This window comes from Trachurus trachurus (assembly GCF_905171665.1).
Source record: "Trachurus trachurus genome assembly, chromosome: 16".
In the NCBI taxonomy this organism is placed as follows: Eukaryota; Metazoa; Chordata; class Actinopteri; order Carangiformes; family Carangidae; genus Trachurus; species Trachurus trachurus.
Window position 1 is genome coordinate 29,326,869 of NC_139902.1, and position 17,620 is coordinate 29,344,488.

The following is a 17,620-nucleotide window of genomic DNA, read 5'->3' on the forward strand; positions in this document are numbered from 1 at the left end:
CATCCTTGAAAAACCACTTGTTTTTCCTTAAAAACCAACGGAAACTTTCAATTCCATGAGTTCTTCAAGCAAAGAAACGTTTCCATTAAAGGTTAACATCATGCAAAAGTTGAGTCTAACCCCTGAGTAATAGGTAGGTACTCTTTGTTTCTTCCTGATTGGGTTGTACCTGGACAGGATGATCGAAACAATCAATCACCAGCACCTGAATGTGAAGTATGTGTGAAGTTAATTGTTTCCAACCGCTCCTTAAACCGATCCCACGACTGGAATGCATCCACCTTATGAAGGTTTCTCTCAGCAGCAGCTCCTCTCTTAACCTTCGCCAGGTTAGCTCTACCACAACAGGTGATTTACATTATTTTTCTTTTTTTTAACAAAAGGCAAAACGCTGCTGCAGCTGAAAAAGGTGAAGTGCTTCTTGCATGGTTTTTTTTTTCTCATCAGAGGAATATAGTTTCTGAGAAGCCGGCCTATTTTTGTGCTGCAACAGATAAACTCACAACCACCACCTCTCCCCTAAACCATAGTGAGCAGAAACCCACAGTGAGAATGTGTTGAAAACATCTCTTAATAGCTCTATGGACACATTCAAAAGGCAACCGTTTCATTTTCAGTTTGACAAACAGCGGCCTTTGAAACGCTACTGTACAACATCATTTTTTAAAAAAGCATTAGTTTCATCCATCCGGGCCAGTTCCTCAGAACTCCTGCAGCCCTGCTCCGATATGGCATCAGTCAGTCGGTGTGCGCAGCCAAGTTTCAGTTATCACATCCTCCTTCTGCTATTTGCATATCTTGACATAAAACTAACACGACTTCATGCACAAGGAATCCCTACCATAAAAACACAACACATACTGCACTGGTAAAGTGGTTACCACCATCAAAGTTGTTCAGGGTCCTTGTGCACTTTGCATATTCACCCTCAGGACACTGCAGTGCCGCATTGTGTTTTCTGTACACACACACACATCCAATCCACTTGTGTATGATGAAAACTGCACTATGAAATTGCCTCATCTTCAATTCCCCATTGTGTAGCAGCCTGTTGTTCACACTTTAAGTGTGCAGGGAGGAGGTGGGGTGGGGGTAACCAGGGTGGTGGCTAACATCATCAGCCCGCAGGAGAGGACTAGGGGAGGTCTGCTGTGGATCATCACCATGGAGAGAGCCTCTACTCCATTTCCTCCTAAGACCTTGGATGAGTGTTGTGTTTGTGCCCGTAACCCGAGACAACGAGGAGGATCTGAACAAACATGGGCGCAGCCACGGGAAAAAAAACCCATCACCGAGGATTTCCCTGTGCCTGAGGCTCGGTAACATTTATAAGATTTAAAGTTCAGGATGACGAGAAGCGCAAAAATGTTCTATAAGCAGCAGAGAAGGGTGGAGACGTTCCTGGTCTAGTTGGCTCTACAAACCTTCTGCCTTCAACAATAATCAGAGGGGCTTGTGGGTAAAAAAAAAGCCTCATGCTTTGAAACAAAGCCCTGAAAAAAAGTACCTAACCTAAACCATTATATAACATGCAACCATCCAATGAATTGGCTCATATTTGATGAAGTCACCAGTTTCCAGGCAATTACAAAAAAAAATTGCAATCCAGGAAGTAGACAATGTTATGCAACTTTGAGGATGTTGTGAACTGTTTTTTACCCCAGTTTCACAACTCACCGATGCTGGTGCATCCTGCTGCTGTGCACCAGTCAGAAGCGCTTCTTTTTTTTCCCCCTTTTGCAGATTATCGACGCGCTACAAGTGCAGATGCAGCCGAGTGCGATGGAGGCGCTGCCGCAGCCCCGTCGAATTTCTAGGAACCGCCAGCCTATCGCTCAGGCCCTGGGTTGTGGTGTGAATAAAAGAAGATCAAAGGGTTGACAAGTGCGGAGGTGTTAAAACTTCAGTTTGTGAGAGGTGATTCATGTCAGCACAACAGAATTAGTGCAGAGTGTGAATGTAACCTCTGTCTGCTGAAAAAAGAAAAAGTCCCTCAACACAAAGACAGTATCAGAAAGGTCAAGTCATGTAAATTATATTTCTGTTATTTATTTTATATATACACAAAATGCTGTTTAGTTTACAACTGTGTCTAAACAGCATCATTGCTGATTTTTTCCACTGTCCTCTCTGGTGCAATCGAAGAGCCCAAGCTGCATCTTTCCACAAGACATGTACAGTCTTTGTTGTGCTTCTCCAACAGCTCCTGGTCTGTGCTAGGCTGCTGTGTGTGGTCGAAAGTCCTGTACGTATGTGGCTGCTCCTGAGTCCCAAAACATTTTCATATGGGAGGGAAATGGAGCTGCACGCATGCAAATCCACCCCTCCCCCATCTTGTGCATGGATAAACTTTCCATACAAACGATCCAAGCATTGTGAATGGGCTCTATGGAAATGGGCTTCATGTCTGCATGACAGCGGAAAAGATGCACTTTTTTCTCCTTCCTGCTTTGACCTGGACAAGCTCCCTGACCAAGAGTTTGCTCGAGAAATCGCTTTAAAGTCACAGAAGAATTCAAAAGAAAAAACAAAACAAATCAGCTCAACTGAGAAACCAGGTACTTTTCTATTTTTCAATTTGCATAGTATGTATATATAAACAATGTTGTACATTATAAAAATAGATCTTTGTAAATTAAATAAAAAACCTAAATCAAACTTTTGTACAGCATAACACAACCAGAGGAGGAAAAAAAAGTTCTTATTTGTGATTGTGCCAGAAGGGGAGGCCAGGAGCGATCCATCTTTCAGATGCATTGCATTCCCCATCTTCCTTTGAGCCAGAATGAACCTCAATTGAGTCCAATTCAGAACTTCAATAAAAGTCCAATTCACCTGATCAACAGGGCCAGTGTGGCGCCGATTCCTGCAAATCCAGCAACAGCCATGAGTGTGTTCCTCACTGTCGATTCTGGGTCTACTACTCTGAAGAACTGCACAAACCCCTCCTGTAAAACAAGCAAACAGAAACTTTAACATCAGATCAAAGCGTTGCCGACAGATGGGATGATGATGATGGTGGTGGTGACAAAGGTCTATGTTCACTGGACACATAAGCTTTTTTTTTTATTGCACAATGAGGGCAGTTATGCAATCAGTACAGTTTTTTTTTATGTTTGTTCCTCCACCCTGTCATTCAGCCATTACTCAGAGCTCATTAACTCACCCAAGAGTTATTCTTCACCAGCCATTCTCGCTGTTCTGTGAGCAGGTATTTGGAGAGTTCCTCGCCCACAGACTCCACACAGTTCTCCCGGCCCGTGTCCTTCAAGTGCTGACACACCACCGCCCCGAAGGCCACCAGGCTGGCGATGCGGCCCCAGTTTGTGGTCCCGTCATTGAACAGGCTCTTGGCTACGGAGCCCACAAACCTCACATCATCGCCTCTGTTGTCCAGTGACAGCTTCTTGACCATACCTGGGAGAAATAGAATAAAAAAGCCTGTCAGAAATCTATCTATCTCCTTATGTAAGCATCAAAAAGTGACAATATGGCGACTTTACAGAGCAGCACACTTAGCTGAGCTGACTTATAGCTACATGTCTGATATGTGGGTTGAATTTCTATTTTATCCTTTTATCTAAATTTATTTCACTTATTCTATTTGTTCTCTATCTGTATTTTCAGGACTAATTGTTCCTCCATTGATTATGGTTTTATACTTTTATCCTGACTTTGTTTTATTTATCTCACTCAGATAAAAGTGTAAAAGAAGATCAGGTCTAAGTCAGGTTTTCTGTTTTTTAATGTCTTTGTTGACCATATTATTTTAACTTGTTCTGTAAAGCACTTTATAACTGTGTTTGGAAAGGTGCGACACAAATAAAGTTCATTACCTTTTATTTATCGCCCTTACTTCCTTGTCTACTCAGGATGAAATAAAGGCCTAACGTTACAGCTCCAACTGACAAAAAATAGGCGTAAAAATTCACATTTTAAATCGTGAGGAGTTTAATTAAATATAATAAGGGTTACGGTTATATAATATACATACATAATATAATAAGAACCAGTAAGTTGTAGTATCTTTATGAGTTCAAGGCCCACTACTACTAGCCTCATGTCTCTTTGTAATAAACTCCAACAACATTTAGGCTATTACATACCGTTGTATGCGTATCTGTGCTTATCCAACACGTCGTTGACAACTCTCTTCATGGTTTGTAGTGCTTTGTGTTCCGTCCTCCTCGACACAGACCGCCCGGTAAAGTGAATCATGGCCTGGCTCATGAGCTGCCTCGTATCGGCCTCTAGCGCTTCGACTCCGCTGTGGGACACGTCGCTGTCGCTGTCGGTCTCCATCTCCGGAGTACACGGCAGAGAACCGTCGTCGACGTCGCTGTCCTCCTGCTGCTGACTGTTACTTTTCATTGCTGCAACAAACCCATTTGACTTGTTGACGTCCAGATTCTTCGGCCGTCGGGCAGTTTCGTTTGACATATTCCCGTTGCGAGAGTCTATTGTAGTGGCTGCTACGGAGATCTGCGGCAAAGAGTCCGCGGATTCATCCCAGACGACGCCATTTTGGCGACAAATGCAAAGGTTCGCGAAATCCAGAGCGGCTTTCTTCGGAATTGACTGAAAAAGACTCATGTTGAATTTACTTTAGTTGAAGCTTGTTTGTAATTAGTTCCGTTAGAGAAAAAAAATTAGCTTAAAACAGAGATTCAAAGCTAGCCGTGTGTTAAAACAAAAAAGCTAGCCTGTTCCCTAACGTTCACTCATAGTCCATGACAGGGTGGGCAAGGAACGGAAGTGAAGAGCCTCACAGCGACAGTTTATACCAAGAATTCTACGTAATCCGCATCCGCTTCCATATATGGCGTGCGTCATGAATACGTCAGCACGCCCCCTCCCCGCCCCCATTCCAAAACGAATGTCCATTCAAACCTGTATGGTTTATTTGTTTGTTTTTAAAACAGCAAAAGAGAAGAACGAAAGTAGGAAAAATGTAAAGAGAAAAGAAAAAGAAAATTGAAAGGAGGAGGAGAGATGTCATGTAAAACAAATATATTATAAAGATTATGATTTCGATTAATTTGTGGTGTTTTTTTTTATTTTATTTTTATTTTGAAGGCTATCTATGTTCCGACGAATTTTACAGAAGGAAATGATAAGGGCGTCATCACTAATAATAAAAACGACAGTCATTCAATCTTATTATAGCATTTATTATGTGTTTTATAACAAATAAAATAGATTAACATTGTCACTTTTCTAATATATAGGCTATATTTAAAATAAAACTCAATTTGTGGCATAAGTCAGTTGATATGTTCACATTTAGGCTAGATAAATAATGAAAATCTTTAATCCCACCGACATTGTTCCTACCATTGACTAACAAGGAAAAACAAACTGGCAAATGAAATCTTTTCTTTTTTTACTGCAGTATATTAAATAAAACGTCACTGCCACAACACATTGGCATCTAATAGTTTACGTTATCATTCATGAGGCTTTATTGAATCATTTCCTCCGGTGTATGAATAACGGGTCTGTCATCATCATACACATAGGTTGTAATATTTACGGCTGCGGTTTATTATAGGCAAGTTGAAAAATTTCCATTCACTGTTGAAAATGCTGGAAATACCCGGAAGTTTCTGATCAATAGAGAGAAAGAGGAAGATATCTTAGATTTGATGGTTTGTGCTTCCCCCTCGTGGTCAGTAGGAGGTTGTACACCCTGAGACTTTGGTTAGGCATGGTTTCACCACACACACACACACACTAGTGGTAGGCTATTAGATTCATTTCAATCAATGAAAAAAAAAAGACAAGGAAATGTTATTAATGTAAAAGTTTATTTCAAATACTGACAAAAATCCTTTCACCTACTCCCACACATCTGACACATTCCAAGTACTCCTGTACTTTCTGAATTGTTAAAATCATTCCTGTGTTCTCCAGTCATCCTCTTTTTCATGTAAACCCTTATTATTATTTTTTTTGTATTTTATTTTATTTATTTTGTTTCCTTGGAAGCAAGGGTGCCTCTGATTTCCCTGCAGTTATCATGGGCCAGGATCAAATATACTAATTATGCGATAAGAGAACACAAGAAAAACAAAAAAAAAACAGAAACGAAACAAAACATTGATTTGCAAAACAACAAGAAAAACAGATTAAGGTAAAAGCAGCACAAAAGTACTTCAGAGCAAACAGCCTGTCATTTCTTTATACATTCTGGCACGTGTTTATAACATAGCTGAACGAGAGACACCCTGTGAGTTGGGTTTTCGAAACATATACCCTGCTATTTTTCCCTCTCGTTGAACTGCTCCGTGCAAAGCCAAAACATCAAGTAGCATTCAAGAACTCCTGTCCACTGTTGTTTTCATAGAACGTGTTGTAGCTTATTCGCCCATTTTCTTTTAACAATCTTGTTAAAAAAACAGGAAACTGTGGGCTTTTTTGTTTTTCTTATAAACATAACAGGTTGATAAATGGTCCGTTCTGTGACATAAAGCATCCCAGACTTTTCTTTTAAGCTCTGGCCAGACTTTAAGTTGCATCAAATTGAAGGGTAGGATTGTTTTTTTTTTTTTTTTTTTAATTTAACCACAGTCTGAAACTGCAATCGACTTTTCCACAGGAGCTGCAGGACTCTTCCACAGAGATTAGTCGGGTGGGAAGAAGAAGACGAGAGAGTGGGACAGGCGTTCTTTACAGGGTTATCATCTCTTTTTAGATTTGTCTTTGAATCAGCAGCATTTACATAATATTTTCATATGATACAGATTCACATGGCCTCTGCAATACACTAAGATAGAGCAGAAGTAGTGTTAAAACTGAAAAGGAGGAGAGGAACCATTGAATCAGAAACAGCTCAGGCTTTGAAAGAGTGAAAAGCAGTTGGAGGGGGGAAGAAAAAAATAAAACACACACACACACACACACAAAAAAAAAAATCCCTTCCTGTTGAAAATCTATTTACAATGATGGCTGGAAAACAGAGAGAAGCAGCAGTGCATTCATACAACACCAGAAAAACAAGCACATACGCACACAGGTCGGTTCTCTTTCACCCACTGCAAAAAAATTTGACACGATTTTAAAAATGAGGTGGTTGAAGGATGTAACGGTGCATATTGCACCCTAAAAACAAAAAGAAAAAAGAAAAGGCCTGAAGCCTATAGGTGGTGTGGAGTGTGCGTTTAGTTATTCATTTATTTTATATTAATAACGAAGGTTCCCTGAAGCTGTATTATTACACAAAGAGAGATCGTTGGCATCCAGTTTTATTTCATTTTTCTTTAGATTCCTAAATAATGTGCAGACAGAGCAGAGCACGTCGTCCAGACTCTGCAGAAGATTTGCAGATCGGAGCTTCAGAGGCTGAACCACTTTCAACCATGTGTTATAAAAGCTCCCTCTGCTTTTTTTTGCCAAGTGTTAAGAGTGAGCACATCCCGCAGGCATGCAGTGTCCCACTTTAAGCCGACGACGTGCGACGATGATGACGACAACGACGGCGACGCAGGGGGGAGCTCAGCTGGCCGGGGGGCCGACACCTGTGGTGAACAGGTTGCTCCTGCTGCTTGACACAGATCCATCCGTGGTGTAGTGTGTCAGTGTGGGAATTAAAAGGACACCGACTGATCTAGGGAGCAGACGTCCATGTCCGTTTACTCGTGGGGAAGTAGTGTTTGGATATCTAGGGAACCACTACTTCTGTGTCTGTGTCTGTGATATTTAATCTCAAAAGTGTTAAAACTACATTGTATATCTTCTCCCAGAAAATGAGAATATTAGGTTCATTTTTTCATTTTTTTTTTAAGCTTCGACAAGCAGCAAGAATAAGTCATTCCCAAATGTCTGAAAACTATTTTTATATACTGCAACATGTGACACTGAGGGACACGACTGTGAAGGCTGATGATGATGATGATGATGATGATGATGATGACGGTGGTGATAGTGGTGGTTGGTTGGGATACAGCAGTCATGTGACTCAACGCTATAACCTTTAAGCAGCAGCAGCGGAGTAAAAAACGATGTGTCGTCGGGAGGTCACATCATCGTCACTGCTCATATCGTCATGCAGAGTGCAAACACACACAGAGGGTGGGTGGAGGGGTGAGGGGGTAAGGGGAGGGGGGGTGAAGCCCTGCAGTCTGCCCCATCCCACACACAGCAGCACAAATGTATGAGCCAGATGATTAGATAGATGGTAAGAGACACAATCGGAAAGACATGTGCATCCACAGCGTCTCTGTCTGCTGCTGCTGCTGCTGCTGCTGGATGAAATCTGGCTCAGTTGGTAAAAGCGTTAGAGTTTCCAAGCCAGAAATCCCAGGTTGTAAATCCCCCCCCCCCCCCCCCCCTGCTCCCCCCCCTCCCTCCCCGAAAAAAAAAAGCGAGTTGATTTAGCGTTTCTACCGTTTCTGTCAGGCTCGCTCCCGGTTCCTTTAAAGCGCTGAGCTCATCACCAATTACCTGCTTTTTTTTTTTTTTTTTCCTTTTTTGTGTGGATGGAGTATTATTTACAGAAGCATATATATATACTCTATGTGGGGTGCTTCGTCCCCCCCCCTATTCCCCCCCCACTCCATCCTCCACCACAAATCTTTTAGGCTCATAGTAAACACACATCTTGATGCAACTCAACGGCAACCAAACTAAGAATGAACTCAAGAGATTGGCGGGGTTCCCAGCCTTTACACACACAAAAAAAAAAGAAAAAAAGAAAAAATCAAACGAGGAAACACTCAGCTGGCTCCTGCCCCCCCCCCCACCCTCATCCCCTGGGCTGCAAACAAGAGTGTGTGTGTACATGGATTGTCAAGACAGCAAAAAAAAAAAAAGGACAAAATAATAAAATAAAATTTAAAAAAAGGAAAGACGGAAGTGTGACGATGGACATTTCAGGGCCTCATGTAAGCAAATGTCCGCACAATTTCCTTTTTTTTTTTTTTGTATGTTTGTTGTTTGTTACATGTTACAATCATGCAGCATATTTAGAGAGAGAGAAAGAGAGAGAGAGAAGAGGAGCGGAAAGGGAGTCGAGATTTAAAGCAACATGAGCATAGAGAGAGAGAGAGAGAAAGAGAAAGAAGAGAGAGAGAAGTGACGTTTCATCATCTCTCCGTTTGGCTGAGCTGTGAGCACATGACCTCTGGTTTTTTTTTGTTCGACGAAAGGTGACCGAAAGGATGAGATGAAAGGATGACGCTCCTCTGTACATTTTTACCCCTCCAACATGGATGACTCGATCCTTCCCTCCCTCACCACAGATTTGGTATGCAAGCAATTATTCATATACATCCTCCTCCTCCTCCTCCTCCTCTTCCTCTTCCTCCTCTAGCCCCCAGCAGCCAGCCAGCCACCAGCGTAGGAAGGGAACATAAAGAAGAAGACCATAAAGAACGACGACGCGCTGCCATCATGGTTCCTCCTACAGTAACTCCCTCACTTACACACATTATTTTGGTGTCATTCATGATGCAAAAAAAAACAAAAAAACCAACAAAAAAAACAAAAAAAAAACATACTATACAGAATACAAAGTGCATTAACTCACCCCATCCATCCAGCCAACCCCCTGCCTGCCTGCCTGATGATGACACACACACCTAACTGTGATGCATCTTGGGAAGAGACAGAAGAAACCCCAAGACATGGCGGTAGAGCAGAGTGGTGCAGATGAGGGAGGAGGGGTGGAGGGGGGAGAGGGAGAGGGAGGGGGGGCAGAGCTGTGCGTGGCGGGAAGAAGAAGGCAGAGACCGGCCGCAACCTCGTGTGGCCGTTAAAAAACCTCCCACCCCCACACCCACACCCACAGACAAGCAAATGGAGTTACATTTATACAACTCTGCCCGATATGTTAAAGCCAGTGGTGCCTCAGTGGGGAGGATGAGGAGGGAGGGAGAGGAAGAGGGAGGGAGGGGTGAGGGAAGGAGGGAGGGGTTGACATATCAGGGACACAGGTGAGGCGAGGAGGAGGAAGAGGAAGAGGAGGAGGAGGAGGAGGAGGAGGAAGGACCTTTGCCCTGAACCCCAGGGAGGACAGAGGGGTGTGGTGGTGGTGGTGGTAGCGGTGGTGGTGGTGATGGTGATGATGAAGGCTAGCCGGCTAGCTTGCTGGTCACCAAGGAGGACTTCCTCTGGGGCAGGTCCTGCGGCGTGGGAATGTGGTCGCCGGTCACCAGGTTCTTGTCGGGCCCCGCCACGGGAAGCTGCTTGTTCTTCATCTTGGCCTTGGCCATGTTGTAGTCGCCCGAGTCAAAGTACTTTTGCTGTTGGAGGGGGAGGAGAGAGAAGAGAGAGAGAAGAGAGAAGAGGACAAGTGCATCACAATGAATGAGAAGATCATGGAAAAGTTCATTTATTTCAGTTTAGTTCAATTCAAATAGTGAAATATTTCAGGTCTTTACTCCCTTTAAAGAGGAACTATGCAGGATTTTTACCTTAACTATGATACATTTTCACCTCAAATAAACAGCTTCAGAGTAATTGTGATGGTTAAATAAATGACTTGTAACTTCGAGGCTCTCTGCCTTCCACCTAGCGTCTCTTGGCTGAAAACCAACCGCCAAATGCGCCCCATAACCCGTAATCTCTTGTTTATGACAGATAAGACTACACAAATATACACTTCGTAACATTGATGATATATAATGTTATGTACCGCTCTACTGCTCTACTGATTTCTCACCGGCTTGGTTAAAAACAAATGCACATGGCTGAGAGGAGGATTAGCAACACAGAAGAAAAGCAACCAGACTTGCATAGTTGCACTGTGTCTTACATCTAATGAAAACCCCAAATTCAGTATCTCAAAAAATTAAAGAAGTTCACAATTGTAACCTAATCGTGTCACACTCTAATCAGCTAATTAACTCCAAACACCTGCAAATATTTCATGAGCCTTTAAAGACCAGACTAACTTAATTTACAAGGAGCAGAGTTCCCCACTAACTTTAAATTTTAGGGGCGTAAATCAACGCAAATATTCACATTTTCTTTTCTTTCATGATCCTCACACACATTGGCCTGCCACCTGTAATGGCAGATTCCAGATTCTTTGAGTTGCCTCTTCCATGTTTCACCACCACAAACAGCCAATTTACTGGTTGCACACAAGTAGAGGAAAATGTACTTAATGCCTCCATTTAGGGGCAGTCTGGAGCCCTGAAAGGGGAAGTCTGGTCTCTTGGATAACGTTATTTATCATATATGAAGTTACAGGGTGTATATTTGTGTAGTCTTATCTGTCATAGACAAGATATTATGGGTTACGGGGCGTGTTACGTTTGTGTGGCGTTGCCGCAGAGACGAGAGCTGGGACACCGGGTCGGAGGCTCTGATATTACAAGGTTGGTTTTCAGCCAAGAGACGCTAGGTGGAAGGTAGAGAGCCTCTATTCTCCCTGGAACTAGTTACAAGTCATTGGTTTAACCAGCACTAAGACTCTGAAGCTGGAGCTAAGGGACACATGGAGCATAGTTTAGGTAAAAATCCTGCATAGCTCCTCTTTAAATTGTCTCTTAGTCTGGTTTAGTATCATTTACTGAGATGCACCTGTACATACATGCAGTTATGTGCAATAAAAGAGTTACAGGTTCATGTAACTGCTCCTGTTGTGCATACTGTGCAGGACATGGAGGATAAACCCAGTACTTGAGTTCATATAAGGCTTCTGCTGTTCTGAATTTGACCCTTTTGCATGTTTCTCCTGCAGGAGCCTCGTGCACAGTCACAGTCAGTCACACACCCCATAATAAAGGGCCAAACTCTGAAATTTAGTATGAAATTTCCTGCAATGCAAAACATCAATCTGCCCGGACCAGATTTCATCCAGTCCATCGCTTCAACTTGAATCACATTAGAAACAGATCCTCTGACAGCCAGAACAGGAAGAGTTATCACAGTCAGAAGATAAAACAGGAAACGGATGAAAAAGATTAATTTAGATTTGATCATCTTTTGACTTTAGCACACAAACACACACACACACACGACAAAATAAAATAAAATAAAAGAAGGAAAGTCCGCTCTCAGATTCTCTCGCTGTCGCTGTGCTTGATATCATCATCATTCTCCGGTGAGGTCTCTTGTGATAAAGTGCTGCAATTTACTTGTTGGCTTTCCCCTGCAGCTTCTCCTCGGCTACTCCTACTCCTAAGTCAGTGATTTCCCAGAAGGACTTTCAACCAGTCTCTCTAGAGGTGCAGCTTCTCTGTAGCATACACAGTACAGTTGCGTGTAGGTGGAGAGAGCAACAGTTTTTCCAGTAGAGGAAAAGTGAGAAAGGAAAGAGAGTGAGTGATGATATTTCTTTGGTGCTCTGCCCTGCTGTTCACATCAGAAATAAATCGGCTGTTGTATTTTACATGTATGACCGTGGCTGAACTGGTCCACTGAGGTTGGATCCTGGGAAATAAATGTGTTCTGTGCATCAATGGATATCACACTTATAGGACTGAGTATAAAGCTCATGGATGTGAGGGACACATACTGTTTTAGATGTGACAGAGAACACGTACTAGTGCTGCCGGAACGAACTTCGCTATTCAAACAGAATTCAAATTATTTAAAAAATGAAAACATTCAAAGGTGGATTAACGTTGTGCGTCGCAACGTTCGGGAAGTTTTATATCTCGTTTAATATCTTGGTTGCCCTATATTTATAAATATCTATATTTATATTTTTTTACCAGTCCACCACAGTGTGCACGGCATGTGTGAATGTGTTTGTTTGTATGTACTGCTGCTGTAACCTTGCGAATTTCCCCGTCGTGGGATGAATAAAGGCATACTTTACTTTACTAAACATATTGATAAAACAAACTATTTTGTTGTTATTGTGCGCAATGTAGAGCTGCAGTTTCAAATATATGAGCAGAGTTTTTTTTTAATTGCCCGTTTATTTTCTTTTTTTTATCGATCGATCCATGCACCATTTGTGTACTGATCACGGATCAACTGTGATCCATTGCACCACTACTTATAATAATTCGATTTCTCTTCTTGAAGTTTTATATTAATGCTGTGTTCACATGGAGTCTAGCAGACGGCAGACGGTAAACGGCAAATGCCGCTGGACGGAACGGTAAAAACATACAAACTGTCTGACGGTACGGCACAACGGCAAGACACGTCACCATACTCGTACTCGTACGTCACGTTCGGTCGAGGATACCGTCGCGGCAGATGGCAAAAGTTAAAATATTTGAACTCGGTATTTTTTGCTGGCTTCCCCCAAGTTTTACCATCATTCTCTGGTCCACTAACATGACATCCGGCTTGCCGTTTGCCGTCTGCCGGACTCCATGTGAACGCAGCGTAAGTGTGTTGCAAATGTTACATAACAGATTTGGCTGGAATGCCCTTTAGTGGATGTGGGGTGTAATAATAAGCTGGTATAGGTGGATATAATGAGCTAAAAAAAAAAAACATTAAAGGGACAACGAGGAGTTTCTATTTGGTTATAAAAAAGTCTCATATTAATGTGGATGAATCTACGCTACCACTTGTTAATGGGCCCATTTTCGATAAATATATCGTTTTGTCTCTATCGTTATTTTGTTATTATTAGTGGTGGCGGAGATGCTGGTCGAGCCGACCAGCGTTTTTTACTTTCGGTTTCGTGGCGAGTCATGAGAATAACGCAGCTGAATCGCCGTTTATGGTTGGGACTACGACAGGATGTGATCGTCTTCGAACCTCTGACTTTAATTCTTGATGAATGAAAACATGAGTCTGTCTTGCGCCGGTCAAAGAATTTCACGGTGCGGAGGCTCATAAATGTAGTGAGAAAACGCTTCACTTTTCCAAAACTCCTCGTTGTCCCTTTAACATTTGAATATTAAACATAAGAAGCATTAGAAATTTAAATCTGATTTGTGGGGAAGTTTGGCAGCCCTAACATGACACAGTCCATTTTCTACAGGGTCATGAAAAGTACAAAACAAGCCAGAGGACACAGCAAAGGAAAATGCGAGTTATGTCGCCTGCAGCTGTGTTTCGGCTTCACAAAAGGATTCTTCAGTGACAGCAGAAGCACTAGTGGAGAGATCCACTGATGACAGGTGCAGAAACATCACCTGGACCAGACAGCTGAGACATTTTTTGGGGTTATTTCTGTGTACGGGCCCGGCAGGGACGGGATGGGATGAGGGGTTCACTGATGGATTGCATCTATGACGACTCCGTTCCCGACCGTTCACCTACCCCTTTCTGTAGTCTCTTCATGAGGAAGTCTGAACCGCCGGGCTTCTGGCCCAGGCCGGGGTATTTGGCCTTCAGCTTGGCCTCCTCCGCCTTCACCGGGTTCGCATTCTTCTCCTGGGAGTCCTGTGGAGACAAGAACAAAACCGACATAAATAAATAGTCTTGTTTTTTGCAAGAAACACAAGAGGCCCTGGATGGACCTTCAGAAAAAAAAAAAAGTTTTCAAGCGCAACTGGTTTAGTGGAACAGCTGGTTGTCTGTCTGACAGCCGCTCATTAACAGTCGCCCTACGACTCCAACAACAGAACAACACCAGAGCTCCAGGGCCGCTTCACTCTTCAAATACACTACAAAAAAACCCCAACAACTCTGAGACCTACGACAATGACTAGTGGGAAGTGGAGCTGCTTCGTGGTAGCATGAGTCACAGCATGGACGTTCTTCTGTTACAGCCTCTCATATCACCACCATCCTGCCTGAGAGGAAGAAGAGGACAGAGCTCGGCACAGATACACATCCAAAACAGAGCTCAGGTTGATAACTGACATCTGAAACCTCATAAATTCACTACTTGTTAAAGCAGAAGTGAGTGATATATTTGTGTTAATATAAGTCTTAAATAGTTATATCTTCCGACAGCAATCACTTACATAGAGTGTTTGGACTGAAACACGGGTCTGTCAGTCACTCTGCTCTGCTCTGAGCCGAAGAGAAAACATTTATCGTATCCTACAGTTTTTATCCAATGAGGAGAGAGAACGGCATGCAGGGCTGTGTGTGCAGCCAAGGAACGCCGTGAATGTGGTGACGTAGCGACGAGGACTGTTATGGTGCGTTCAAGGAAACTCGTATTTTTCCGACCGTGAAGTGGTACCAGTTCGATCTGGTACGAGTTCACCGGTCGGAAGTTACGAGTGGCCGTTATAGTGACTTTCACCGGTAAAACAGGTCGGAAAAACACGAGTGGGTTGCCCGGAACGCTACAAAGTCGTAAGTTGTGACTTGAAGCTGTAATTTACGATTTCAAAAGCCTGCCTGGAACGCAGCATTAGCGAAAACGACCGGATCACTCACTTCTGCTTTCATACAAAGCCACATTAAATGTGATGTTAATTACTTCACAAGTTCTTACATGCTGTTATTTTCAGTCGGTGTTGACATAACGATGCTTGGGGGGTTCATGCTTTGACTTCCATACATTGCAATTTTACAGTCAATCTTATGATCTGCTGTTAATTGTTTCATTATATGTTTTTTAAAGGGAATTGAGGTCATGTTTACAACACTTTCTCGTTGGCATGACAGCAGCAGCAGCAGCAGGCGGGGACAGATACAGACGCCTGATGTGGCAAGTAAGTTTGCAAAGACAACGCATGAGTTACTGTTGCTGCTGACAAACTCCGGTCAAACTGGTCAGATACCTGTCAATCAGGTCGCTGTCAGGAGGAGCGCAGCGAACTGGGCCATCAGACACACCCCTCTGTGTATACAGCGTGGATCAAGTGTTATGAATACACGCTGGAACGACGCCACGCAATAATAATAATAATAATAGCTGAAAAGTACATGCAGAACTATTTATGCATAAATTCCTAAAGGGCCCTTTATACACTCCCTGCACGTACACCTGAAGTGCGCTGGCTGCACAGACCTACTTCCACTATGCAGACAAGATATTGCACTCAGCCTGCAAAGCTTGCTGGGGCAGGGATAAAATGTGACTCAGGACACAGAAGCCGATGAACAGAATCCCCGAGGAGGAGGGGAGGGGAGGGAGGACGTGTGGCACCGAGAGCGCTGCTGCTGCTGCTGCTGCTGCTGCTGATTCACTTGGGTCCATGACGAGAAATTTATGAGCTACTATATTCAGCCCCGATGCAGGGAAACTGCAAATCCAACTGCACATTCTTAGTGCAACCTCCACAACGGAGTTTAAACTGGTATGCAGAGCTGTAAAAAGAAAAAGAAAAAAAGAAATCCCCTTAGGGAGGTTCAAAGTTTGACTTCACATTGCTACCGCACTATATCTGCATGTTCCAGTGCCACACTTAAAACTAATGGAGTATTCAATATGCTAAAATCCTAGATGGAAAAACTTTCCACAATGAATTATTTGAGTGATTTAAGTTTGTCAGATAAAAACTGCACATAATTACCAGTCGGTGCATGTTTATGACAAGAATTATGCATTTAAGCCAATATAGGTGTGTCGACATGAGTCTGAGTTGGAGACAATGAACCAACTGTTCAGTAAACCAGGTATCAACTTTGATCTTTTATTGGATATTACAAGTTATAAGTTATTTTCTCCCTACATATCCATCTATAATATAGATATTGTGCTTTATTATCGCCATAAAAGTTGTGTCAGCTGGCAATGTAAACACAAACTCGAGCAGGAGACTCAGCCAAAACAAATGTGACCCACATGATGCAGTGTAGTTATCTTTGGTGCACAAAAACAACACACATAAGTTTGTATAACTGCAAAAATACTAAAGCACTGACACACAAACACACACATACACTGCAGTTGTTGTCACTCTCAGGAAATCACAACACGTGTGTAACTCAGGGGGGGGAGAGGTAGTTTGGTTTTCCACCATTGCAGGTGTGTGTGTGTGTGTGTGTTTATTTTACTGGGATCAGACTGTTCCACGTTTATGTCTTTATTTGGAGACTAATCGGCACTCGGTGACACGTTTGGAGACCCCCACACCCCCCTACACCCCCACCCTCCTGCAGGACAGACCAATGAGGCCCGAGCTGCTGTGCACTCGGCAGCCAATGACACACAAGGCAAGAGACAAAACAAAGTGACACACTGGCAAAATACAAGGTAGCCTCTCTGTGTGCGTTTGTGACAGCTGATGCCGATATATAATCAATAATCCAGGAAAGTGGACACATCTTATCATATCACGGCTCTATCTTCCAGGACCCCCCCCCTTTCCTCCACCTCTTCCCACTCCTCCTCTCCCTCTCTCTCTCTCTGGGGGGGGGTTAGCCACTTACTGCTAACTAGCATGCTAGCTAGGTGGTTAGCCCACAACAACATCCAAACAAGACAGACAGTCAAGTCAGACATTAAAACCCACCTGTTTTTCGTCCTCGTAGTCCACCTGAGTGTCCGAGTCCAGGTTTTCTGACGACATTGTGTGTGTTGTGTGGTGGTGGACAGACAAGCAGCAGGTGTCCCCGTTTGTTACACGGTGCCGTTTTAAATAATATGTGTACCTGTGTGCTGAATCTAATCCTCCTTTTCTGAACACGACTGCTACTGCTGCTCCCCAACAAAAATGGCGTAACGAGATGTGACGTCATCGGAGGCAGCGAGCGAGCGGGGCGTATTACGTTCGATTGACACGATACAGTAGCCAATGGGAGAGCAGGATTAGTCCACAAGGAGCCAATGGCGTGTCTTTAATGGCGTCGCTCCGTT

At 43.2% G+C, this 17,620-nt stretch overlaps 2 protein-coding genes across 2 annotated transcripts; both read right to left on the bottom strand.

Annotated features, from left to right (window-relative positions):
- Positions 1 to 2,029: 2,029 nt before the first annotated feature.
- On the bottom strand, positions 2,030 to 4,761 carry mcl1b (MCL1 apoptosis regulator, BCL2 family member b). Its single transcript, XM_083989404.1, has 3 exons — positions 4,107 to 4,761; positions 3,167 to 3,417; positions 2,030 to 2,948 (listed from the first exon to the last, which is right to left on the bottom strand). The coding sequence occupies exons 1-3, from the start codon at positions 4,591 to 4,593 to the stop codon at positions 2,832 to 2,834; spliced, it is 855 nt and encodes a 284-aa protein (XP_083845530.1). The 5' UTR covers positions 4,594 to 4,761; the 3' UTR covers positions 2,030 to 2,831.
- Positions 4,762 to 8,721: 3,960 nt separating this feature from the next.
- On the bottom strand, positions 8,722 to 17,473 carry ensab (endosulfine alpha b). The gene is made up of 3 exons (XM_083989118.1): positions 17,277 to 17,473; positions 14,179 to 14,301; positions 8,722 to 10,241 (listed from the first exon to the last, which is right to left on the bottom strand). Exons 1-3 carry the CDS (start codon positions 17,331 to 17,333, stop codon positions 10,071 to 10,073), a joined length of 351 nt encoding a protein of 116 aa, XP_083845244.1. The 5' UTR covers positions 17,334 to 17,473; the 3' UTR covers positions 8,722 to 10,070.
- Positions 17,474 to 17,620: the final 147 nt, after the last annotated feature.

Excerpts from the sequence above, each read along its gene's own strand:
- ensab (XM_083989118.1), bottom strand. The coding sequence starts at position 17,333 with ATGTCGTCAGAAAACCTGGACTCGGACACTCAGGTGGACTACGAGGAC. Across the intron at positions 14,302-17,276 it reads ACTACGAGGACGAAAAACAG|GACTCCCAGGAGAAGAATGC; the intron begins GTGGGTTTTAAT and ends TTGTCTCCACAG. Across the intron at positions 10,242-14,178 it reads TGAAGAGACTACAGAAAGGG|CAAAAGTACTTTGACTCGGG; the intron begins GTAGGTGAACGG and ends CCCCTCCAACAG.
- mcl1b (XM_083989404.1), bottom strand. The coding sequence starts at position 4,593 with ATGAGTCTTTTTCAGTCAATTCCGAAGAAAGCCGCTCTGGATTTCGCG. Across the intron at positions 3,418-4,106 it reads GCACAGATACGCATACAACG|GTATGGTCAAGAAGCTGTCA; the intron begins GTATGTAATAGC and ends TATTTCTCCCAG. Across the intron at positions 2,949-3,166 it reads TGGTGAAGAATAACTCTTGG|GAGGGGTTTGTGCAGTTCTT; the intron begins GTGAGTTAATGA and ends CTTGTTTTACAG.